We start from the raw sequence: 23,257 nt of genomic DNA on the forward strand, positions 1-23,257 counted from the left end.
GATGTTGCGGGCGCAACCAAAGCTTGGCACTCTCCACCTATCGCAGAAAAGTCATGGGCGACCGTTTCATTTTATCCAACCAATTTTCTTAACACTTCAGCCATATGAATTCATTAAAACATCTGCCGCAAGCAGATGTGTGTACCGTCCGCGCGAAGAGGATACCCTATTGCACACATTTGAATTGACAAAACCCAATCAGGAGACTATCATTGCTCGATATGCTTACTGCGCTGGGACTTTTATGTATCGTCAGAACCAAGCATAGACCAAATGGATGATTATTCGACGAAGCTTCTTCATTATGGGCACGTGGGAAAAGCCATTTACCACCCGGAGACTCAATCATGGGCGTTTTTGCGCAGTATAGTTCCTCGTAAGTAGCCCGAGCTAGCCCCGCCATTTACAACTCTAACAGTTTGAGAAGAACAGCGCATATCGTACACGGGGGTGACGAGGACCGTTGTGCGGTCGCCATCTACTCTGATCGAACGCCCATCAACACTAAAACCATCAACGCTGTCTCGGGCATTCCCTGAACTTATTGGAGGACACTGCTTCCCTCGCAATGAAATACTATCACATACTGTAACGGCAGTGAGCGAAACATGCAACCCTCTGGTCTCCACACTCCTTGACTTTGGGCACGCAATGGACTTGGATATTGACACTTCTGGACGTCGAGCGGTTTCTATCGTCGCATTTGCATCCGGAGAATGTGGCAACGCAATTTCTTTCCGGACAATAACTGACGATACAGTGGACTTAGAGCAACCCACAAGTACTCAATTGCGAGTCCCAACGATTGGAGATGGCGATGGTACTGACTGGCTATCAGATGGGGTCCCTGTCCGACAAATTTGCTTTTCACAAGCCATAGAGGATAGGGCTACGTTTCTGGCGGTCCGTTTCTCATCCACGGTTGTGTTTAGGCCACTTTATCGCAGAGCCCCTACCTCAGTTTCTACCAATAGGGGTAATGGTGCTATGGTGTCTAAGTATCAGACTTCTCGCCTTGATCCAAATTTCCTGATGGAGATATCAACCTCGCATACAGGGGGTTTTGCCCACGCAGACGTGGAATTCAACCCTTGGGATCAAAATGAGCTTGCAATTGTTGACAATGATGGAAATTGGAGTGTTTGGGAAATACGTAGTCAGAACAGGCGCAACAAAGATAACTGGAAAGCTGCATGTATAACATCAGGCACGCTTCCTTGGGTTGGCAACGAGGAGGGTCAGAACTCAGGTACCAGTGGCCGCCATGACGGATGGTTAGCTATCGAATGGGTTATCAACAAAGATCACGTCGTTGTTTGTGATCGAAGGTGTGCCATGCTCTACCGAATGAATGGCGATCGAGTGCTTTCTTATTCGATTGAGCTTGGTTTCAAAAGCAAGTCTGAGTGGGTTCTGGACGTCAAGAGGAGCACTAGCCACTCGTCGCATGTGTTCATTCTCACAACATACCGGCTTATTTGGTTTGATATAACACTGAATTCGGTATCAGCCCATGAGGGTATGAGGCCTTCAGTATTCCCCTGGCTCTCCTGGCGTCATTTTCGCGATTCAGGCGATATAACACTGCAGTTGTCTCCTCTAGCGATGGACAATGGTAAGCATCTACAGAATACATGAGATTTTCCGGCTGTGCAATACTGATATGTGCGGTGGAAGATTTTTATCTAGTTTTGTTTTCTCGCCTCAACCACTTTGTGCTAGCATTTTATTGCTCTGAGCCTGAGATCGTTGGTGATCCGGCATCCGTTCCGGACCCTTTCATTCTGTATGTGCCGCCAACTTCCGATAATGCAGACAATCCTGCCCCGCCCTCTATTGGCGCGCCCTTTTCTACGCTTGCTTTCAAAAAGACCGCGCCAACGACTACCAGCGAGCGATATCTTGATCGTGAATTGAGATTTATCAAGGCCTTTGCAGTGACCTCCAATCTTCATGTGGAAGAATCATTATACTCAAAATCCTCAATTGGTGATTTTGATGATGAGCGACCAAGCGGTCAAGATTTTCTGCGCGCCAGACAGCTAAGGGTCGCTGGGCTACGGAAGAAAATACCTAACTCTAGAAGTGATTTTGTAGTTGATGATTGGGACGAATCTGCGCCTGCTATTGTGCCAATATCAGGTAATGTGACTGAGAGTATAGCTCCCTTAGCAGAGCCTCGATTTACATTCGACTACACACGTATATACGCAACTGCGACTGGGCCGTTGAATTTGTTATCACAGAACGGCGAAATGACGATTGAGGCGGGTCTTCAGGAACTGGTGAATAATGCCACTGATCATGTTTCTTCAACTAGTCGGACTGCGTAGGTCATCTCGAGCTCTGGAGCTAGTACTAATGTGCTGACCGAGAAATATCTAATTAGGCTTGAGATTCTTCGATGGTCGCTCGTGATAGACGATATTGACCAAAACGCTCAAGACCTAAACGCCTTTATTTCCCGGTTTATCCCAAAGCATTCAGCTATTGGAGAAATGAGCCACCTGCTTGTTCAACCGAATAACCATTGTAGTTCGAGACCAGGGCCGCAAGTTACGCTAGCAGCGGGCCCGAAGCTGGATCTGGTTGCTATATATGATCAGCTAGTTAATGATTGGCTCATCCATTTGCCCTCTGACATACCCGGAAGGACCAGGGTCACGACAGAAAAAGTGATTCGACAATTTGTCGCTGATATTGTGCTGTCACAAATTTTATTACCGCAAAAATTGACGACAGTTGAACCAACGACGAGCAATGTCGAGATCCCTTCCACCGATTTGACCTATGGTGCGGTCAACTCATTAGAGCCTACCGGCGAGCAGGGCTCATCTGGTCCACTAACGAAGTCTGTTGGCCAGAGCTTTCGATCGCAAGCAAAGACTCCGACTGCGACTACGACTACGACTATGCGAGAAAGTTCATCACAAGGAGCCTTTATATTTCCCGAACGCAAGGCGGATGAATGGCCTACCTTCAAGGCACTGTCATCGTACACGACTTTGAACAGGACAGTCCCAATTTCTCCAGATGTGGAACGCATTCTTGACTGCTGGAAACCGGGAACCGACCCAGCGTCATATTTTCTGACATTGCAAGAATCACAATCAGCCACTGGGGCTTCAGGACGTAAATCACGGAAGAAGGTACCGCAGACTTTGAAAAGTATGAGCCTTGATTCAGTCGCGCCCCCTGCCGTCTCTTCCACGGTTCCTGTTGCTAAAAGGGGCTGGGGTAGCCAGCCTGACCACACTCAGCCTTCAGCGATCCGTCTACAAAGCAGCCAGATCACCGACGATTTTTCAATGACTCAAGTTGAGCCAGGGGCATTCGGGGGTCGCGAAGCAAGCAAGAAAAGCAACATCAAGGCAAGGAAGAAAAAAAGAGCCGCTGGGTTCTAGGAGACCGGGCCAGAGTCCAAACTTTGAATATTGTGCTTTGGTAGTCTTATCTTATTGTAATGCGATGAACGGAGTACGCTCGAGTGGATTGGACGTAGCCCGTGAATTAATAATAATTTAACCTTGAAAGATCTGATGAGGTGATAACCAGTGTCTATGAGCCATTTGTGCGTCTTTCTCGAAAGTAACGGAGCACCGAGGACTACAAATGCCGGCCGTTCTCTCTTTTTGGAAACGAAAACACCTCCAAAATTCCTCCAAGAATAATACCGATCTGTTTAAAAGCTTGCAGGTTTTGGCTGATTGTCAAGCGGTCATTGACGGGATCCGCCTCCACACCCCACTTCTGCATTGTCTGCCCGTAACATTCATCAACAAACCTCACCACACTTACAATAACTCGATTACGAAAATAAGAGCGATGGCCGATCAAGAGCATCAATACAAATTCAACGTGAGCATGAGCTGCGGCGGCTGCTCCGGTGCAGTAGAGCGCGTCCTCAAAAAGCTGGACGGTAACTACCCCTCTGCCCTTCTGCCCCTCCTTTTCAACAAATCCCGATGAGAGGGGTTGCCCTGTTGCCCTGCTACCACAATAACAGCCCGAGATCGAAATGCTGACACAACGCGTATATTAGGCGTAAAATCCTTTGACGTGAGCCTTGATTCCCAGACCGCGAGTGTTGTAACCGATAACACTGTCCCTTATGAGACGGTTCTCGCGACCATCAAGAAGACAGGGAAGACAGTGAATACCGGAGAAGCAGATGGGCAGGCTCGGGAAGTTTGATGCGTGCCTGTGAACTCTGGGCCCACACACGACGAAAGCTTACAGCTATTACCATGGAATGGATAAACGATTTATTGAGCGGCCAATATGTACATACCTTGGACAAGAAAAAGGACCGCACCCAACGAGCAGCGGACGCATCTTTGCTCCCCCAACGACCCAAAGTCAAGCGTAGCATAATTCATAGCCCGTTTCATGTTCCCCCGTTTCATGTTACTCCGGTAGCCTCAACCCTGCTCGGTATCAAAATGGGATATACTATTGCATTCTATTCCTCTACCTAGGCACCGCCGAAATGCCATTCATCCGATTCTGGGTATCATAACAAGCATAAAAACTAACAACATCCAATGGGCATGCATATTGTGAAGAAAATGTCTTCGTCAATCATATCCCGATCCACAATCATGACTGTGCATCTCTCAGGTAGTGGGTAGGTATCTTTGATCCTCGGCTCCCCTAAGGTAGGCACGACCGCGCTGCTCGTCTCCACGTGGGGCAAGTTGACGAGATTCTCAAGTCTTCCTAAGAAAGAGAATAGTATTAGATGATTGCTGACGAACCTTATATGTAAAAAAATGCCAAACCGGACGCGATAAAGGGGGACAGGGGTTGGGGCAAGTCAGATTCCTACGGAAATGGGGTCCTCTTGTGTGGCCATACCATGAGGATTTCAGTTTGGGTGTTTTCCATCTTGATAGACGGGGCGGCGTTCTGAGTAGTTTGTCGGTGTGTCTTAAGACTTGATCGCCAATCGCTGCGGAGTGTTGGGAAGGGAAAGGGGATTTTGCCAGAGGGTCCAGATGGGTTGGAGGGCGAGTCGGCGCCGATGGTAAAATGTCCGACGTAACACGACGTTTTTGGGCACCGCAGAGCTTTGGGTTAGCCATTTGTGGTAGGTTTTCCACCATGTGACCGGAGGAAAGTTGATGCGCCTGTCGATACTCCAACATACCGGGTTCCCAACTATCAATAGGGCGGACAAAACCATCGGCGTAAAGTCGCTGCTTCTCTGCGGGCTTGTAGAGAGGAGGATCCTTGTTTCCCCGTGTATATTCAAACCGACGCCCTGTCACCTCTGGTGCCTTCCCTTCATTGCAACTAGATTCCTGGGTATTGCGAGATATATGTGACTCTGTTTGATCCGGCCAACGGGGCTGGATAATCCTGTCACGGCCACTGCCAGAAGTAACGGTATACCTCGTATCAAACGCTGTGAGAAATTGGTCTGGTGATATATGATATCCGTTTTGGGAATCAACATGATGATTGTAAGAAAATGGTTGGCCATCATAACCTTTTGTTGGCCCATAAGGTGCAAGAATTTGGGGATCGCAATCAAAACGAGCGGTAGAAATGGAAGAATCCTCGGCATTGCCTAATGCATGTTCTCCAATGTAAGGTGGCTCAACTGGCACGACATATCTCCTACGGGTTTGGGGGCCATTTTGGACAGAGACCTGCTCGCCTGTGCTATTTCGATCCCCAGAGTGAGTACTTAAAGTGATTGGGCCATTGGGAGCGGGCGGATTTTCCATTGGAATTGGTTCATGATATGCTACACGCCTTCTTTTGGAGGCGTGCGCTTGAAAAGATTCCTGAGGCAAGATATGCTTCGGAAAACCTTGGTGGACTTGGCGGTGAGGCGTTACTGAGCGGAAATTGAACGCTCCAGACATCCTTCTAGTAAGGTGTTCTATATGGCCACTATTTGGGCGTTTGATCTCCACAGGAAGGGGGCTCTCGATGGAAGGCAGCACGTGATCCTGTTCGTCCATTTTCCTGCTGTGTGAGTGTCCTGGTGGCCAGGGAGGGTGTCTAGGATCGTCTCCAATTCTCTCACGGATTTCTCTTGGGCCACTGACGAAAACAGGGCCGCTTGACACGTCAGAATGTTGGAGCGAGTATGTTTCTGGCTCAGATATATCGGCTCTCTCCAATGGAAAAGCCTTGGGCATGTTGGGCGGGCCAATGGCACCTCCCCTCCTCTTGTTCGGCGGCTCGGCCAGATGATGTAGTTCGTAAAACTCATCCAAAGTCAGCACCCCTGGGTTGCCTCGATGAGGGTTTATCTGAGGATGCCTCGAGAAAAACGAAGGTGCGGCACTTACACGATGTGCTGCCACAGGGTTAATCCGGGGCCGGCTCAAGTTACTCTTAACTGTTCTTTGATTAGGAAAGGCACAACGGGCAACAGATAAGTGTGCGGCGTCACTGGTTCTGTGCGAAGAAGGCTCCCTGCCAAGTCCACGGTTTTCCGGCAAATGTTCTCCTGCAGAATATGAAGGAAACTGATGATTGGTGCCACTTATCCTGTTCCTGTACCTATTGAGGGCACGATCCCAAGCTTGATACCTGCTGAATCCTCGACGGTCAATATTGGTTTTCTTGGGGGGCTTTGGGATGAAACGAAAGCCTGAAGCGATCTCGTCGTCTAAATGTTCTACTTGCGGTTCCCAGGGAGCGGGATTCCCATGGTTGACAGGCCTCATCTGAAGCTCCTCAACCACAGCATTGCTGGAAATAACTTCCACGCTTGCATCTCGGCCTTGGAGTGGAAGCGGCTCTCCTTCGACGTCACTATCATCATCATCAGATATAACAATGACTTCGCGGAACACATCTTCAAGGACCGTTTTGCCATTTTCATCGTCACCTCTCCATTCCACTAACTTGGCGAGCGTGGGCTGTTCAACAGTAGCCCTTGCTTCATGGAAAGAGTTTGCTTTGAGAAGGCGATCGTAATTTGTGTAGATATGTCGGATATGTGCGACAACTGCTAATTGCGCTCGTCGGGCGAGAGGTAGCTCAACTGCTGTGCCCACTTTCCGTTGGCCCTGAACTTACCAGTCAGCAATTGATTTGGGACATAGCTATCCGCCTACCGCAGGAACCACCTTTTGAAATGCCGTTTTGATAATTTGATTGAGATCATTGTCGGGAATATTTGGGAAGAGATCCTTGAGGACATCCCTTGCTTCTGTATTAATAGTAATCTGAGAAGCTGAGTCAGTGTTTCTACGACCAGCCTCACTTCCTATGTTGTAAAAGGACACGGCCTTCCCAGTTGCGGTGAGATATAGACCGCGATCCATACACACATCTGCAACAACAGCACTGGGGAAGTGATAGCCAATGCGGTGCACATGTTGTGAAAGCCCGTGTGTATGCGTGTGGGGAGTTGTCTAGCAAGAGCAAAATGATTAGAAGTTGTTGATTATTGGACAGAAAGAAGAATTGGTGAGGGTTCATCTTACAGAGACTGCGTACACCTTTAGCCCATCTCTTCGACAAATCTCTTTGCAGGTCGTTGTGAAATGTGGATCGCCCGCGGATATGAACGTATACCCCGGGGGCGCTTTAGCTTCGAAGGATATCTGCCATCGTCGTTAAAATTGCCGAGAGGAACCCGGCGACGTGGTGACATACCACACTTCGAAGCTTTTTCTTCTCCTGGGTGACTGATTCCAGTATCACTTTATGTTTTCGCGCCTTTCGTTTCGCAACCCAATTTGGGCTCCGTCCGGTAAAGACCGAGACAGACCTTTGAGAAACCCGAGTCATATTGTTGAAATTCGATGATCTTAGTTGACTATAACGGGCATGCTTTCCACCTCATTTTGTCGCCCGGATGCTCGACTGTGGTATTCTAGGTAGAGTGCCGCGCGAAATCAAACCTGTCAGCATTTAGTTCGCCGGGAATCAGTAGTTTAGTGGCTAGTTGGTAAAATCAATCATTCAGTGAGCCATCTTCATATAGGGCGGCATGTGGGTGAGAGAAGGCATTTAAAACAACCAACACCGGAAATACGCCGGGAATATGGTTTGCTATTGCTTCGATTTTATGAAGCGGAATGACCGGATGAGTTATAGAACAAGGATCGGGTCAAACATGGAAACCAACAAGGTATGGGCAACCTTGGGGATAGAAAAGAGGGAGAGGTGGAAGGGCACCGAAACGGCCATTTCAGCCTGACGTGGGCCCGCGTGGTTCATGCTGGCTGTACCTCATCAGGCTAGTGCGATCCTGGCCGGTACTCCGCCTAGCTTCCTCAACCTGGGGCGGCGGCTCCTGAATATTGATAATCCTGATAAATGCCCTGTTAAATGACTACTCTGTGGTCTGGGAGGGAGTTTCCAGGAGCCCCAGATTGGGACTAGAATCCACAAATTTCCCATCATGAACACCATAGCTGCGGACCAGCAGTCAATCATCCATGCCTATCGGCAACTCTATCGGCAGGGCCTTAAAGCCGTCAATTATTCAACGCCCTCGCGCCACGTATTTATCGCGACTTTGCGTTCTTCGTTTCGCTCTTTACCAGCCCAAGATTTCGATCCCGGGCGCGTCATCAATACTTTGAACTTTCTCCACAAAGCGGCCAACATTGCAGGTATTGAACATAAGATCGTTAGGAATCTGCTCATGGTCAAGTATTGGGGTCAGCCCAATGTGAGGTCAAATATGCGAAAGTAAGGCTACTCCCAACCGTCTGCGCGATATATTTCAGTTCCAATCTAATTAGGTTGAAGCTTGGGAGGAATAGGCATCAACCAGAGTGATCCAACCACGCAGAGAGATGCATGTGAACAATGGAACCGAACATTACTGCTTCTGAATGAGAGCTTGGGAACATGTCTGAGATAACGAGATGTTCACCGTCATTTGCTGTCTTAGGCATATAACGAATCTTTCTAGGCATCTGATGTCAAATCACTGCGATCGTACCGTGAGCCTCCCGAGCCAAATACATTTGAAATAATGAGAGTATGGCTCCCGGGATTACGGTTTTGGAGACCTAAAACACAATTATTTTTGTCTCTCAGGCCTTCTAGCTGCATATGGGTGTCAAGTTATATGCCAGTAGTCAGTGAACTCACTGCAGGTGTTGAACCATGCCTGCAACGTTTGTCGTCCATTTATGTCCTGGATTAACCGAGATGATATCGAGCACCAATGTCCGTGCCTTACTACACCAAGCCTCTAGAGCGGGATGCACCCGTATGTGACCAATACAATTAGAGAGTGTATCAATGAGGCCGCAGGACAGTGGAACCGCATTTGCAATTTGATGCCTCTTGCTGATAAACAAAATGGGGTTGTAAGGTAACCCTGATGTTGAACAGTGCCTAGCTTGACCTTGTTGTGTATCATCGGTAAAAAGAAAGACATATATGTATAGTATAAAAATACCAGTTGAACTTTTTATTTTTAATTTTTTTTTTCCGTTGGTGTAGAAAGTGGTAGTATGCTGAATACCATGCACACAGTTCGCAACCGAAAATGAAATGCCGAGGGCTTGATCTACTTTTCATATGCGCAATGAATTGGCCCATTAGTAAAAGTTAGTAACTCTACTTATCTGCTAATCTCCAAACGCCAATTCAGCCGTCCCTGTATGAAGCCAAAATTAGATGGGCCTTCCAGGTAACGCCAGTGCTTCCTAACCACAGTTATTCATGAAACCAACTGGGCCGTCATCCTTCTTTGGTCCATTTACATATGTAGATGTATCATCGATGCCCGAAGATATCGATGCTCTCGTCTTCATCCTCATCCTCATCTTCGCCCTCATTTTTATTATCGGAGTCACTGGAGTCTGAAACTTCTTCGACCTCTTCGTCATCGTCCGCTGGGTCCGCAACCCTGCTGAGAAATCCATATCTATACTTGAATCTAGTACCCCAAATGCTAAGCTCACCGTCACCATCATTTTCATCATTCTGATTTAGCCGACTTCCAAAGAATGATGTGGATGTGGACCTCTGTGAATGACGGTCAGGAGGTATGCCGAAGTAGTTGCTGATTACAGGTGAGATTGCACGGCCACGGGTAAGGTTATATGAATGGAACTGCCCGGATGAACTGAATTGGGGATGTGCACTTGCTCCTGGTGCCGAGCTGGGATCAATTTGCAATGGCGTCAGATAAGGTAGCGCCGAATCATCGGCGCCATGAGAAGACGACCTCGGTCTTGAAGCCTCGAAAACCTCACCCTCAATATTTTGTTCTGACGAGCCTAGAGTATCCCCTTGGAGGACACTTAGTTGAGTTGTATTATACGATTCGCACCTGAATCGTTTCATCAGCCCGTTTCCTGGCCAAAGCGCCGATAACACTTACATATCACACCGCAAGCCTAGCCAGTGGTATTTAACGACGGACTTTGTACCACAATCATTGCAGGTTATAATGGCTTTAGTGTCCTTGAAATCAACTGGCATTGGTTGGCTTTGAATAGTCCTGTCCAAATTTCGGAACGTTGCTTCCATATTCGTGATTGTCTTGCTACATATTGGGCAGCGGTACGATGACTTTGAATACTCTGAGAGGCACCTTTGATGGATGCTGTGGCCGCATCGCATGAAAACAACCGTCTCAGGCGAGGTAAACATGTAGTCTCCGCATATCGGGCAGTCACACTGTGTTGAACGTTCAATGCACTTATGTGTTGTCTCTATTGAAATAGGAAGACAGACACTACAAGTCTGGGGTATAGTTAGCCAACGAATTTATGTTACCTCCCACTACCGCCGGTGTTTACCTTGCAGTGAAAAAAGTCCTTCCCTATACCCTTTCCTATGCGACAGATCCCACAATCGTTGCAATGATAGATGCTTTTACTAGCATCATTGTCCCAAAGTTTACATGTGGCACAGTAGTACTGCGCGGCTGTTTCCCCACACCGTTGACAATATTGGGCGGCTGGTTGCGCATGACTGCATAACATGCACAACATGTTCTCTGTTTTCGGACGATTAAGATGATGGGTTTCAACTTCATCGTGGCAAAAACGACAAGTATACCACTTCTTGCAATCAAAGCATTGTAATTTGACGTTCCTTTTATAATGCGAACAACCCAGGAAAGGCCCTTCGAATTCTTCAGCATCCGCACCCTCGGCGTCCTCAACACGTAATTCTGTCTCAAACCTAGGATGGAAAGTCGGCTTTAAATCTTCAGCGGTCAGATTATAAGAAACGTCCTGCAATTCGGAAGTGGCTGTAGAGGCTGAAGAGACAGAAGGTTGACCAAAGGACTGGCCGCTCCATCGGTTTGGTGTATGCAATCGTTCGGGTGTTCGGAAAGAGGGGGCGGGGGAGGAGATTGGCGAAAGATGGCTTCCCGAGAAAGCCTGGGATGAATTGTATTTCTCTGTCATTAGGTCATGGATCATGCGGGCCTGCTCAGTGTTCGTTCGCCCTAGATCTCGAATTGCGTGAATCCGCCTCCGCAAAGCTCCCATTCCGTCGTCCTCGGGAAGTAGGGGATGTATACCCATATCATCCGTCCCTGATCCAGTATTGGAATGTTCTTGAAATTCTCGGTTGGTCTGAGGAGCATTTTGTCCCATGACAGAACCAGTGTGTGCTTGTCTTGACGTAGCGAGAGGATCACCGGAGTTCGCGTTCATAATGCTCCCACCATTCTGTAAAGATTCCCCGACACTATGCCCGATATGCCCTACACGATAGGCGTTATTGATCTCATCCTCTGAGATCTCTCGAATAGTTGTGGGCGACGAAGATGCAATAATGGATTCATTCTCAATTCCTGCGAATCCATTACCGCCCAGGTGCTCTCCCAAGCGCTCATTTCGGTTTAGGCCTGACATAATAAGACCCGAGTTACCATCTCTGCAGTTATTCCCTGACGGATATCTTATTCCTCGAGTCTCGGGATGCGTATGTGAAAAGTCATCGTCGGAAGCAGGTTGAGGTTCGGCTGCTCCGCGGTGGATCGAACGCCTTCTGTATAACGTGTTTTGAGGAAAGCGGTACTCCTGTTCATGAATGTCGAGGCCAAAAATTGAAGTGGGCGAAAGTGTGAAAAGAATTCAAGATGGTTGGGAGCTAAAGCTCGACTGAAACGTCAGGAACGATCGGATCAGGTTATCTCGTTCCACTGCCACTGCCTTTTCGCTTCGGCATGTGAATGAACAGCCCGGCACTACCTCACTTGCCTAGGCCTTCACCCCCAGTCACCTGACCAGTCGCTGTTTTATGCTTCATGTACGATGTTGACATGAAGATATTTCCCTACATTGCAAGTTGATTTTAGAGAGTAATACCTGGTTAGAATTAATGCTGGCTCTAATTGAAGGCTGTTAACAGCTCGCATACCCAATTAATAGTTCGTTGCGGATGATCTCATTCGGCTGCAACTTGTCCCACCACAACAGGACTTCAACCGCCAACAATCAGCAACAGCCGGGGTTTGGTGCACGGCTCAACGAAACACCTATCTAAGGATGGTATGATTCGTGCATCTGCTAGGAATGTGTTGTGTTTACTTCTAACTCAGGGTTTTTCTTAGTCGAAGCAATACCTTTCCTACGGTTCTGCAGATAATAGTAAGCTCAAGAGCTATATAACCCCACCAAAGCTCTTTTACTAAAACGCTACAGCTCACCCCACTGATATATTTTCGCTGGCCGTGACCGACAAGCAGATTTTGTCGGCATCAGGGTCCAATTCTCTTCAGGTTCACTCGACGAATGATGCAGACTTCCCTCTAGCACAGAAACTTGATGCCCACAAAGTCGGGTGCCATCATGTTGTGACGAATGCTAAAGGATCCAAGGCAGTCAGTATTGGCTTTGGTGGTGAGGTGATAATCTGGGCATGTCATGATGGAGCATGGTCAAAAATGAAAGAGACTACCTTTGCGGATCTTTGGGCCGTGGCTTTGTCTTCTGATGGCCAATATCTAGCTGGTACCACTCAGGGTGGCCATATCAAAGTTTGGGATTTGGATGCAAACGAAGAGGAGATACGAGACCATGAAACAAAGGGCAGTTTTGGAACTTGCATAGACTTGGTAAGCATTTTCTTCTGCTTCTCTTACTACGTCTATATGCTTATTTGGCATTTATAGTCACCGGACGGCCGATTCATAGCTAGTGGCCACGAAAACGGCAGCGTCTATATTTTCAGCACAGAAACGGGACGTATGCCCTTCAGTCTATCAGGTATGCGGTGCATATATGTTGCCAACCCGCGGTCTCCCGCCCAAGCCGGAAGCCTAGCTCCAGCTAACCGTCTCACAGGCCTAGTACAGCCGATACGGGCTGTTGCATTTTCTCCTGGTGGGAAGTTTCTCGCTGCGGCAGGTGACTCTAAGGTTATTGTACTATATGAAACGTCTTCTGGTGAGCAGGTGGCAAGCCTCACAGGTCATGCTGCGTGGATCTTATCTCTCTCTTGGAGCAGTACGGGAGAGTATCTCCTAAGCGGGTGAGTCCTTCCTCACTTGACTAAAAGCTACGAATTAACTGGAAGTGCCAAAAGTTCCTTTGATGGCAAAGTCAAAGTCTGGTCGATCGATACGAGAAATTGTGTTGCGACCCATTCCGAGACTGAAAGAGCCATATGGAGTGTAACGTGGTTGCCAAAAGTTGGGAAATCTGAGGGATTCGCCATAGCTGGTGCCAATAGAAGCATATCCTTCTATAGGGAAGCTACGGGCGGCTGAAGCGCTGAAAGGACAAGCTATACTTTGCAAACTCAGCCGTAGCCATTAATGACGAGTAATCCAGTCAGTGTATGGAGACTCAACGCACTTGTTGAAGCACGCTAAAAAGCAGGGTGCAATTACATAGTTTATCATATCCAAGATTCAATTGGATCATGCTTGCCTTGTCCCTTTTCAATCTAGACTGTAACCTGTAACAGCAGCTTCATGATTGTTTAATTCACCGACAGCGAATTATATCACGTAACTGTTTTCGATAATCAAGTTGTCTTAACTAACTAACTACAGAATATTTTCCAATGTCACCATGTGTTTATATAGGCTTAGATAAGCAACCCGCATGCGGGAGCTTCGATTTCCTTCTTCGGACGGTTTCATGCTGACTCCGGCTCACTTACTAGTCCGGAGCGGCCCTGTTCGGACGACGATGGCGGCGGCGAATAACGTTGACGGTGCTGCATGACCTGGCTAACTTATATCCTTGGTGTATTGTTCCTCCGGTTATCTCTAAGTTCTTCTATTCTCGTCGTTCCTTCTGTCTAACTACTCCTTCCATCCTCGGTTTTCGTTTGTTTCTGAAACAGAGCACGGATCCCTCTATAGCTTGGGTTCTGTCCTCATCAAATCATCGATAAGCAAGACATTCTCCTTTTGACAGAGTATTTCGTCGGACAGTAGGCTGTGACGCAAACCCTTCGGGCTGAAATAATTCACCTCTTTTTACCTTTGCGCGACCTTGTTCCTTCTTTTGCCCTTGGGTTCTCGAATAAATACCCAGTCGACGCTACTTCGCGCTATCGATAATCACCCCTCCCGACCCTCGACTGTTCGGATGCGTTGCGGTAACCGTATATACACCCCGCCTCATCTTAAAGATCATGATCCGTCGCAATTCAGATATTGAAATTCAACTGCCCGATGCTGGTCCTGCGGTTGCGCCCGAAACTCACAGTGAGCCGGACATAGAAATGCTGTCCGATGAGTCGACCTCTTCACTGAGCCTTCCAGCCCATCTTGCGACGCGTTTCACCCGGAAAACCAGCGTAGTTCGACGGTCTTCCGCTGTCTCATCCCGACGGGACTCTATTTCTTCCCTGCATTCGCAACACTCGAGTGCATCCCATGGAGCAACTGCTACCGATAATATCGCGCAACATTTGCGACGGGCGTCGATCCTTGAAAGCAGGAAAGCAAGACTTGCGGATCGTGCGCTGCATGCAGAGAAAGTGAGGTTACGCGCAGCGCTGACGAAAGCTTCCACTCGAAACCTCCAGAGAGAAGGGAGAGCCTTAGCTGCTCAACAAGCCCGTGAGCGGTTATTGGCAGAGATCACAGCTAAGTGCGAGGAGGAAGTTCGGCGTGCGAAGAAGAAGGCAGAAGATAACCGCGAGAAGAAGGCGGCAGAGCACGCACGCCTTCGAGTTGAAATGGCGGAGAAATTTGCGGAGGCAGAAAAGAGACGACTTCTATATCAGCAAACCCCTAGGCGTCATCGCACAAGCAGCTCTACAACTGAAGAGAGGAAAACTACGACTATGAAACATCTTACAGAAGACGCCGCTGCGCGCAAACTCCAGAGGGTTTGGAGGACATATCATGCCAGACTGGTCATGCGGGAATTTCTAGGTCTTAATATTACAACAGAACGCATTCGTGACATGAGTTTCGAAGAAGTCGGTGCGTTATTATCGGAAGAAAAAGTCCTGTCCACAACTGCTCGAGTGCTTCGGCTTTGCGGCTTGCAGGATATGGAGAGTGGAACAATCGGTGGCAGAGGTGCTGTGCGCACATTCCTTAGTAGCTACTTGATTGTCACACATCCTGCTGAAGTTTTGAGCGGAGATGGCGAACAGGAGCAAGACTTGATTTCCAAGGCACAGGAACTTCTCTCTGCTTTCAATCAAGTGATCCCCTTATTGTCTTCTGGGTGCTGTTCACCGGCAACGATTTCCGCCGAAATTCAGACTCTGTGTGAGGAATACAATGTCTTCTTTTCTGCGTTCCATGCGTGGAAGGCACATGATTCCAGTGTTTTGATCGAGATTATGCTCGCCCAGTTTGTTGAATTGGAATTAATCTGGCAGACAGTGAAGGATGACCAAGCTGGTGGTGTCGCAGATGACTACCGTCAAGGTATCAGACAGAATCAAATTCTACTACTCGCTAGGCTGAAGCGTCTGGCAGGTCCTGACAGAGCAATGCAGATGGTCCGGAATGCCTCGAAAAGGGCCAAGCGACAGAAGAAAAAGTTGGCTTCCAAGCAGGCCATTCCGCGGTCAGCAGAAGTAGCGTCTGCGACAACTACTACCGAAGCTCTCACTGAAAGTGTTGCATCACCGATTAGTGAAAGCTTCAACAATCTGGACAGCGCGGTTCTGCAAGAATTAGAGAAACAGCGTATATCTCCACACGAGCGGTTCACGAAAATTTTGACTGCTCTTCCTGAGAATCGTGCCCTGGTCCATGAGCTTCTCATCAACAAAGAGTTCAAAATTGAGGAAAAGTCATATACAGAGCCGCGTAAGCGGGTTATGGAGCACATGTGTGATTTGATGCGCCGAGACGTGGAGGCTGGGATGGGTACAAATTGGATTGTCGCCATGGCCACGGTCATACAGGATCGTTTATTGCGCTCCCTACGACCTGGCAATTCTCTGCATGTGTTGATTAGTGAAGTTCTCGATCCAAAATTGGTAGAGAACCAGTGCAAAGCGGGAGCATTCTCCTACGACGCCTTTTTCAATTTCATGACCTCAATCCTTCCAAAGCTTTGTGCACCTTACCGTGACCCTGTGGTCAATGCATTTGCCGTGGACACTTCGGAAGATGCGATAGATCGCTTGGCAAGGCTCATGGGGATTATTGACCTTTTGTCTCTTGATCATACCAACTTCATGATCCAGATTGCTGCTCCTCAGCTTATTCAGGAAGCCCCTGGATATGAGCAAAGAACATTCGAGAGAGGTCTTCAGGATGGCTCTTTCGGTATAGGAAAGTGCCGTCGTTTTTGGCGGACGCACCGTAAAATCATTGCTGACGAAATGCGAAAACGCGATCCCGAGAATGTCCATGGGGAACCGCAGCCACCCGCCTCGAAGATTTATGCCCATGGACTCGTTGATCTCGTTTTCACGAATGCACCGGTATCTGACGATTTGGTCCCCGAGACCTTGGAGTTGGATCGCCAGAGATTGAACACACTACACGCTCAAGCTTTTAAAATAGTAGCTACAGCTTCAATACTTTTGACTGCAAAGAACTTACTCAAGCGCGATGCGCGGGCGCAGTGGAAAGCTGAAGGTGATCGGATATTGTCATTGGATTTCAATGATGTTTCCTCGGACCGGATTCAATCAATCCTAGAGTCTACTCATCCTATGCCCTCCAACGCGAGTACTCAGCTGGCGGCGACTATAAGGCGAGTACTCTCTCCGGTCGCGACAGCATGTGCAGCTGCATCTCTCACGGCAAGCCAGACATCGGTTGAAGTCCACACAGAGATGCCGGCGCAGGGACCGTCGTTCTCGTCGGATCCGACAAGTATCACAACATCTAGTACATCCGGAAATGGTGCGACTGGCTTCGCAGATCCAGTTGCACGCCTTATACTTTCGCGTTTGCGGGGCCACGTACTTTCCCGACTCAGTGCATCAAGTGCAAGCGAAAGAGTGCGAGCAACGAGTACTGCGAGCCAGAGTTTAGCTGGGGCAGGTATGCCAGAGTTCGTGAACCAGGTCGGGCAATTGACAGAGGAACTGGGCAAAGTGCGTGAAGTGGATTGGTTATGTCATGGAATGATCTACGAACGGATTCTAAGTGAGAGCGGTCGTTTGAGTCCAGTATCCTAAGGTGTTCTTAATTTCCATTTTGGATAGTCTGTTGAATGGCATTTGAGGGCTTATCGGCGTGATTATGTTCTCTGTAATTAGACTCTTTCTCGTGTTTTTACGGCTGTAGCTCCGTTGCTAGTGAACATTACGGATTGGTCTAGATTTATGGACATCTTCGTTCAGAACACATCCATTGATGTTGTTGATGTGTTATCGCTATTTCGTTTTCTTCAGATCAGTTTTATCTTATCTATACATATCGCTACAACCCCACCAAATCAAGTTTCTCTGGCCCGTCCATTCAACCCTTCCAGCATCGGGACTGAGATTCACTCCCCAACCACTGCAGTACAAACCATCCTACTATTTCAAACCGAGTATCCTAAAAATGGCGGCACCCAATGCTGCCGTAGCTGTTCCGAAGCTCAACATCAATCTCCTCTCCGACCTCACCCCACCGTCACTCGAACGCACATGGCTCACAGCACCACACCCTACCTTGCCCCTCGTCGCAACTTGCAGCTCTGACAAAACAGTTCGCGTCTACTCATTGACAAACTTCCGTCTCCTTTCTACCATATCCGGCGGTCATAAGCGAAGCGTCCGCACTTGCGCCTGGAAGCCGAATGTGTCGGGCGAGAGCGTCATCGCTACGGGAAGTTTCGATGCAACTGTAGGAATCTGGAGGCGATGGGATAACTATGAGGAGACAGTGGCTGCAGCACAAGAGAAGGGCGATATTCCGCAACGAACAGGAGAGGAAGACAGTGAGGAAGACGAGGATGAGGAATGGCGGTTTGCTGTTCTTCTCGACGGTCACGATAGCGAAGTAAAATCCGTTTCGTGGTCTGCATCCGGAATGCTTCTTGCCACATGCTCGCGAGACAAATCGATCTGGATCTGGGAGGATCTTGATGATGGGGATAACAACTTTGAAACTGTGGCCGTGATGCAGGAGCATGAAGGGGATGTCAAGTGTGTTGCGTGGCATCCTGCGGAGGAGTGCCTTGCTAGTGGGAGTTATGATGATACGATTCGGATTTGGCGGGAGGACATTGATGATTGGGGCCAGGTTGCTTGTATTCGAGGCCATGAAGGGACAGTTTGGGGTATTGACTGGGAGAGTGTTGAAAATGTGCCACTTTCTTCTTCGGAGACTGAATCTAAAGAGGAAGAGTGGAGGCAGTGGCATTCTATTTCGGGGCCTCGCCTCGCATCTTGTTCGCATGATCAGTCTGTTCGCATTTGGCGACGTCAACCGAAGGCACAGATGAGCGCACCCGGAGCAGACGCAGTACCAAGTATTATTCGGCCATCCGGCACAGATGAGATTTGGGAAGAGGACGCGGTCCTTCCGTATTCACACGAGCTCTCGATCTATGCGGTTTCTTGGAGTCGGCGAACGGGCCTGTTGGCTTCTGTCGGTGCAGATGGACGCATCGTGGTTTATGAGGAAAGATTCGCGGCTCCATCCCAGACTCATAATCTGCCCATGGATATTGATCCCAAATTCCCGAACTCTACTGATGGAGGTGATTCTCTACATCCGCCTACTGAATGGAAGATCGTTGGGGTCATAGATGGTGCACATGGAATATACGAAATCAACCACGTTACATGGGCCAAACGGGCTGATCGGGGCCGAGAAGAGAATAGAGAGGAAGAGTTACTAGTTACAACTGCCGACGACGGGAGTATCAAAGTGTGGATGTTGACACGGTAACATTAGTATCTCACCTAGGCGACCATCTGTTACTTATAAATTGGGGTTGATAGGAGCACATGGACGAAATAAAAACACGGAAAACCAGGAAAGGAAATGTTAATTTGGTCATAAGTTTCATATCCAATAGTCGAATTTGGGTAATTTCCTGCAGTGGGCCGTATGTAAAATGTGAAAAAGAAGGCAGAATAAAACTGAAAACTTAAACACTACACGATATCCAAGATTGGTCAAGAGAACAGAAGACAAATTATTCTACAAGATTAACTCCGGCCTGCGATGAGGATCCTTGACCTTGCTGCTGCCCCTGGCCCTGTCCTTGCTCTTCGTCTCCACTGTCATCACCGACCGCGTAGTTCTCTCGATCCAGGCCAGGTGAGTGTAGGTCGTCCAGTTCAGCTTCATCAAAATCACCGGCTTCCACGTCTGCGCCGTTACCATGCTTGTTGTGGAATCGTCCTAGAACAGAGGTCGAACTTGGGGACTTGATAGAGATGCCACGATAGCCGCCGTGCCGTTGGCGGCTGCGCCATATGAAGAAGCCCCATACTAGAACCCCGATAATGACGACGACGAGTACTGCTTCGCCGGACTTGGCGTAGGCATTCCATTCGGTTTCTTTGATCTTCTGCTGTTCTTGTTCTTCAGCGGCCGTGCTGTTTGGGTGGCCACCTACAGAGGTTTGAGGGAGCGGTTCACCATCGATGCGAGAATCTGCTGGCATGCCACCAATGCTGGCGATGTCTACGTTCATGAAGCGGTCGACCATATCCCGCGAAGGTCGTGGGAGATCGAATGGAACCATGTGACTGGCGTTGTAAAAGAGAACGTAGGTCAAGTTCCTCGCATGTTGGTAGTAACCAGCCGGCTCATCTTCAAACGTCCAGTCATGTCGTGGCGCCCATACACCTGGTGAAATTTCAAAGCCAGTACCACCAGACCACTTCATATTGCCAATGAGCTCCTCAGTCCCAACATGATTGCAAATGAGGTCTTTGTCGCCACTGAAGAGAAGAATTTTAATACCCGACTCGAGTAATTCGGGAAGCAGGTTGACTGATGGCTTGGACTTAGCTGCCTGAAACGCGTTACCAACATTGCCCTCGCACTCTTGCCACCCGGATTGTTTGTTAGGATTTATATTCAGAGCCTGAACCACTTCGGGGTTTTGTAGATAAGGCTGCACATCAGCCAGGTCTGGCGGCCAACTCATTCCACAAGAATTGGGAGCGTCGCGAAGGCGGATATCGTACATGTTGAAACATTCATCATTCGAGTCGTGAGTGTTTCGGAGCAATTCAGTCAAAACCTTTTCGCAATCACGTATCGAAACTTTGGGGTGCCCAGTTTCCATTTCCGATTTGCAGACGGAGAGGAGAACTTCGAGTTGTTTTCCGAGCTTGCTACCTTCCCGGACGAGGCCCTCTTCGTAAGCATAAGTCAAGTAGGCCGGGTACTGTTCCGCTGGCGATATCCAACCATTACCGATTAGGAGACCGCGAAGATTCCAATGTGCATCCATATCCCTGTTGATGTTTTTGTTTCGTTCTTGGATAGCTTTCGCAATGTATGGGATATATTGGCCTGCATATGATTCGCCAGCGAAATAAATCTGCCAAGCCACACAAATCAGCACAAAGACGATCAAGGACGCTGGACTTATAGGAGGTTCATACATCATCCCGTTCGTATTCAGGAAATATGGCGAACCATTTCTCCATAAATGTAACGAATTGTTCAGCCATTTCACCTAGCTCACGGAGATAGCTGTCAGTGTTGACGAAGCTGAATCCGGTTCCAACAGGCTGGTCAACAAAGAGAAGGTTCGTGAATTCGTCCCATGAACCCTCGTTGTATTCCAAAGTGTGGTTATCCTTCAGTCGATAGGGGCCAACCTCCATAAGTGCGCCATCCATCGAGCTGCAGCCGGGCCCTCCGTTCAGCCATATTACCGTTCGCTGACGGTTTGCGATGTGGCGATTTTGATAATGCCAGAAAAAAAGATTTCCGTTGGTCTCTGGGTCTACCTCTATGTGTCTTAAAGGAGGTTAGTTGTGTAGATATGTGTGTGGATAGATACGGCAAAGCTTACCCAGCATGCATCTTCAGCAGCGGTCCCTCTGGGGCTCCAGGCAATGACTTCACATAGTAATCGGCTGCAGACTGAGCTGAGACTGCGGTGGGATTAAGGAGGAGCAGCAATGATAATGCTGAGAAATACAAGGGGAAAAGAGGACCGCTCCCCCCACCGGAGCGCCGGGAGAATGACCCGGGGACCATCCTATAACTAAACAATCGCTGAAGTGAGAGGAGGTATTTAATGGAGGAGCTCGATAATGGAGCGAGACTTCAAGAACTCATTGGTTATGGTGGTCGAATGCCGCGCCGGTCCAGATTCCGCACCTAGAGAACGTCACTAAACAAAGGGTATAGCTCGCTCGGAAAACGGAGAAGTTATTCAAAAGTAAGGAGGGCGATAAAACTGAGAGCGTTAAAGAGAGAATCAAGAGGGGGAGCTCTGAAGTGAAAAAGACGGGCGGTCGATGTGACGATGGTGAAACTGAAAGGTAGCGTGGCCATTCGTAAGCATCTTACTGACTCTTACTTTATCGAGTTCCACGCTGGGTGGCGATTAAGTATTTTACCGTACGGAAGGCGTCACAACCGGGAGACTTTCCGCATTCGAAGCTCAATAAGCAAGAATCTTGAAGGCATTCAGACAGTGTAGTTCTTATTCTGGGGTTTATTGAGCATATGCTGTCCCTATCCGCGCGGCATTCGTGCTTATATCCGGTACACGAAAACCACCTATCCCCATTACCCCGCGCAGAGGGCTAGAAAAGGTCCTCGATACCTTGGTCAGCGTCCTTTTTTATCAGTTCTAACATTCCCTAGTAGTAGTAGTCTGTTAGCATATTTGACTCTTGTTCCGAGTCGGTGCGAGCGTTCAACCTTCATTGGCTTACCTTGGGCATGATGGGCTTGCCATCACTGTCTTTTACATAGCGAAACGGCATCTCAGTCCGCTCATGCTCATTGATGACAATTTCTGGGTGGTCAATGTATGGGATCTCCTCTAGAGGAACTGGTGAAGTCAGTTTTTCTGATATGTTATTCGACATAGGGGCCGGTCTGTCTACCTCTGTCATGGACAACCATGCGCGTAACCCGTACCGCTGTATCGGTTGTCATCTGTACAGGTCCAAGTCGCCGTCCTTCATAGCCTTTTTTCCTAAGTTCAGAGGTACGGTCTGGAATCAACTTGTCAGTGTTAGGTGTTCCTGCTGGGATTTGTATGTAACCTACCCCGTGGAGGGTCATCACCTGTAAGACAGCACTTAAAGTCAGCTAGGAGAAGCCTATACATCGTGGTCTACGAGGGGGTTCGCACCCAATATTCCTCCAAAGAGGAAGACTTCAAAGTTGTCCCCATCAGCGGGATTGAGCTCAACCTTGGCAGATGGATCCAAGAGGCAGACCTTGGATTTTCGGTCCGCAAAAACCTCTTCGACACTGCGATGTTCAACTCCGAGACCATCCGTAGCGGCTAGGTCGTCTGGCATTTGCAACGAGGTAGGAACTGAGCTCAGAAGAAATTTACTGCCTGCTGAATGGGACTCTCGGGCAATACAGCCATATTCCAGAGCAGACCAGGCGCCTAATTCGGGGTCTAGATGCTCGACCACGATGGTGACTGACGCGGTGGAGGGATTTTGATCACTCATGATGGACCTGTAATTGTGGTCAACGGAATAGATGTTGTCGGCTGAGCATTGAATATCTCTACCTTATTAAATCGCAAACGGATGGGCGTTTTTGATGGGGGGCAGAAAATTATTCTCTTCCGCAGCCAGACTCCGCTCGTTGTCACTAGACCTAAACGAAGTTGTTTCCTTTCTCGAAGCAAGAAGCGACTTCCTGGAGTGTCTGGAATTTTACAGATTGCATGAGCTTCTAGAGTAGTTTTATCACTGCCCAAAGCAAAGAGCTGCGGCGATCTCGCCCATGGTTGGTGACACACAAGCCTAAACTCAA

General features: G+C 48.5%; 10 protein-coding genes across 10 annotated transcripts; 6 read left to right on the top strand and 4 right to left on the bottom strand.

Annotated features, from left to right (window-relative positions):
- Nucleotides 1–273: 273 nt before the first annotated feature.
- On the top strand, nt 274–3,404 carry ASPSYDRAFT_141722 (uncharacterized protein; the record flags this gene model as incomplete). The annotated part of the gene is made up of 4 exons (XM_040841176.1): nt 274–376; nt 428–1,615; nt 1,678–2,329; nt 2,390–3,404. The coding sequence occupies 4 exons, from the start codon at nt 274–276 to the stop codon at nt 3,402–3,404; spliced, it is 2,958 nt and encodes a 985-aa protein (XP_040707064.1).
- A 421-nt stretch (nt 3,405–3,825) lies between these two features.
- Nucleotides 3,826–4,194, top strand: ASPSYDRAFT_52972 (copper metallochaperone ATX1; the record flags this gene model as incomplete). Its single annotated transcript, XM_040848590.1, has 2 exons — nt 3,826–3,919; nt 4,043–4,194. 2 exons carry the CDS (start codon nt 3,826–3,828, stop codon nt 4,192–4,194), a joined length of 246 nt encoding a protein of 81 aa, XP_040707065.1.
- A 258-nt stretch (nt 4,195–4,452) lies between these two features.
- On the bottom strand, nt 4,453–7,758 carry ASPSYDRAFT_1153720 (DUF2293 domain-containing protein; the record flags this gene model as incomplete). The annotated part of the gene is made up of 4 exons (XM_040839999.1): nt 4,453–7,031; nt 7,092–7,379; nt 7,452–7,571; nt 7,624–7,758. 4 exons carry the CDS (start codon nt 7,756–7,758, stop codon nt 4,710–4,712), a joined length of 2,865 nt encoding a protein of 954 aa, XP_040707066.1. The 3' UTR covers nt 4,453–4,709.
- Nucleotides 7,759–8,239: 481 nt separating this feature from the next.
- ASPSYDRAFT_190339 (uncharacterized protein) lies at nt 8,240–8,842 on the top strand (the record flags this gene model as incomplete). Its single annotated transcript, XM_040843633.1, has 2 exons — nt 8,240–8,667; nt 8,728–8,842. Exons 1-2 carry the CDS (start codon nt 8,375–8,377, stop codon nt 8,840–8,842), a joined length of 408 nt encoding a protein of 135 aa, XP_040707067.1. The 5' UTR covers nt 8,240–8,374.
- An 866-nt stretch (nt 8,843–9,708) lies between these two features.
- ASPSYDRAFT_139133 (RING finger and CHY zinc finger domain-containing protein) lies at nt 9,709–11,357 on the bottom strand (the record flags this gene model as incomplete). Its single annotated transcript, XM_040840918.1, has 3 exons — nt 9,709–10,267; nt 10,319–10,683; nt 10,740–11,357. 3 exons carry the CDS (start codon nt 11,355–11,357, stop codon nt 9,709–9,711), a joined length of 1,542 nt encoding a protein of 513 aa, XP_040707068.1.
- An 822-nt stretch (nt 11,358–12,179) lies between these two features.
- On the top strand, nt 12,180–13,840 carry ASPSYDRAFT_37790 (SKI complex subunit WD repeat protein SKI8). Its single transcript, XM_040845570.1, has 6 exons — nt 12,180–12,449; nt 12,512–12,548; nt 12,603–13,015; nt 13,073–13,166; nt 13,245–13,431; nt 13,486–13,840. Exons 1-6 carry the CDS (start codon nt 12,447–12,449, stop codon nt 13,667–13,669), a joined length of 918 nt encoding a protein of 305 aa, XP_040707069.1. The 5' UTR covers nt 12,180–12,446; the 3' UTR covers nt 13,670–13,840.
- A 797-nt stretch (nt 13,841–14,637) lies between these two features.
- ASPSYDRAFT_138746 (IQ calmodulin-binding motif domain protein) lies at nt 14,638–17,517 on the top strand (the record flags this gene model as incomplete). The annotated part of the gene is made up of 1 exon (XM_040840867.1): nt 14,638–17,517. The coding sequence occupies one exon, from the start codon at nt 14,638–14,640 to the stop codon at nt 17,515–17,517; it is 2,880 nt and encodes a 959-aa protein (XP_040707070.1).
- A 370-nt stretch (nt 17,518–17,887) lies between these two features.
- On the top strand, nt 17,888–19,222 carry cia1 (iron-sulfur cluster assembly protein CIA1; the record flags this gene model as incomplete). The annotated part of the gene is made up of 1 exon (XM_040841188.1): nt 17,888–19,222. One exon carries the CDS (start codon nt 17,888–17,890, stop codon nt 19,220–19,222), a length of 1,335 nt encoding a protein of 444 aa, XP_040707071.1.
- A 250-nt stretch (nt 19,223–19,472) lies between these two features.
- kexA (serine-type carboxypeptidase kexA) lies at nt 19,473–21,502 on the bottom strand (the record flags this gene model as incomplete). Its single annotated transcript, XM_040844152.1, has 3 exons — nt 19,473–20,834; nt 20,899–21,259; nt 21,315–21,502. The coding sequence occupies 3 exons, from the start codon at nt 21,500–21,502 to the stop codon at nt 19,473–19,475; spliced, it is 1,911 nt and encodes a 636-aa protein (XP_040707072.1).
- Nucleotides 21,503–21,932: 430 nt separating this feature from the next.
- On the bottom strand, nt 21,933–23,101 carry ASPSYDRAFT_37792 (SAM-dependent methyltransferase). The gene is made up of 6 exons (XM_040845571.1): nt 23,010–23,101; nt 22,614–22,954; nt 22,529–22,546; nt 22,363–22,473; nt 22,189–22,307; nt 21,933–22,113 (listed from the first exon to the last, which is right to left on the bottom strand). Exons 2-6 carry the CDS (start codon nt 22,945–22,947, stop codon nt 22,057–22,059), a joined length of 639 nt encoding a protein of 212 aa, XP_040707073.1. The 5' UTR covers nt 22,948–22,954; nt 23,010–23,101; the 3' UTR covers nt 21,933–22,056.
- Nucleotides 23,102–23,257: the final 156 nt, after the last annotated feature.

Source organism: Aspergillus sydowii, assembly GCF_001890705.1.
Source record: "Aspergillus sydowii CBS 593.65 unplaced genomic scaffold ASPSYscaffold_1, whole genome shotgun sequence".
NCBI lineage: Eukaryota > Fungi > Ascomycota > Eurotiomycetes > Eurotiales > Aspergillaceae > Aspergillus > Aspergillus sydowii.

Coding starts and splice junctions, on each gene's coding strand:
- ASPSYDRAFT_37790 (XM_040845570.1), top strand. Junction 12,549..12,602: donor CTACGGTTCTGCAGATAATA/GTAAGCTCAAGA, acceptor AAAACGCTACAG/CTCACCCCACTGATATATTT. Junction 13,016..13,072: donor TTGGAACTTGCATAGACTTG/GTAAGCATTTTC, acceptor TGGCATTTATAG/TCACCGGACGGCCGATTCAT.
- ASPSYDRAFT_37792 (XM_040845571.1), bottom strand. CDS start 22,947: ATGAGTGATCAAAATCCCTCCACCGCGTCAGTCACCATCGTGGTCGAG. Junction 22,308..22,362: donor CATGGTTGTCCATGACAGAG/GTAGACAGACCG, acceptor TGACTTCACCAG/TTCCTCTAGAGGAGATCCCA. Junction 22,114..22,188: donor GCAAGCCCATCATGCCCAAG/GTAAGCCAATGA, acceptor TACTACTACTAG/GGAATGTTAGAACTGATAAA.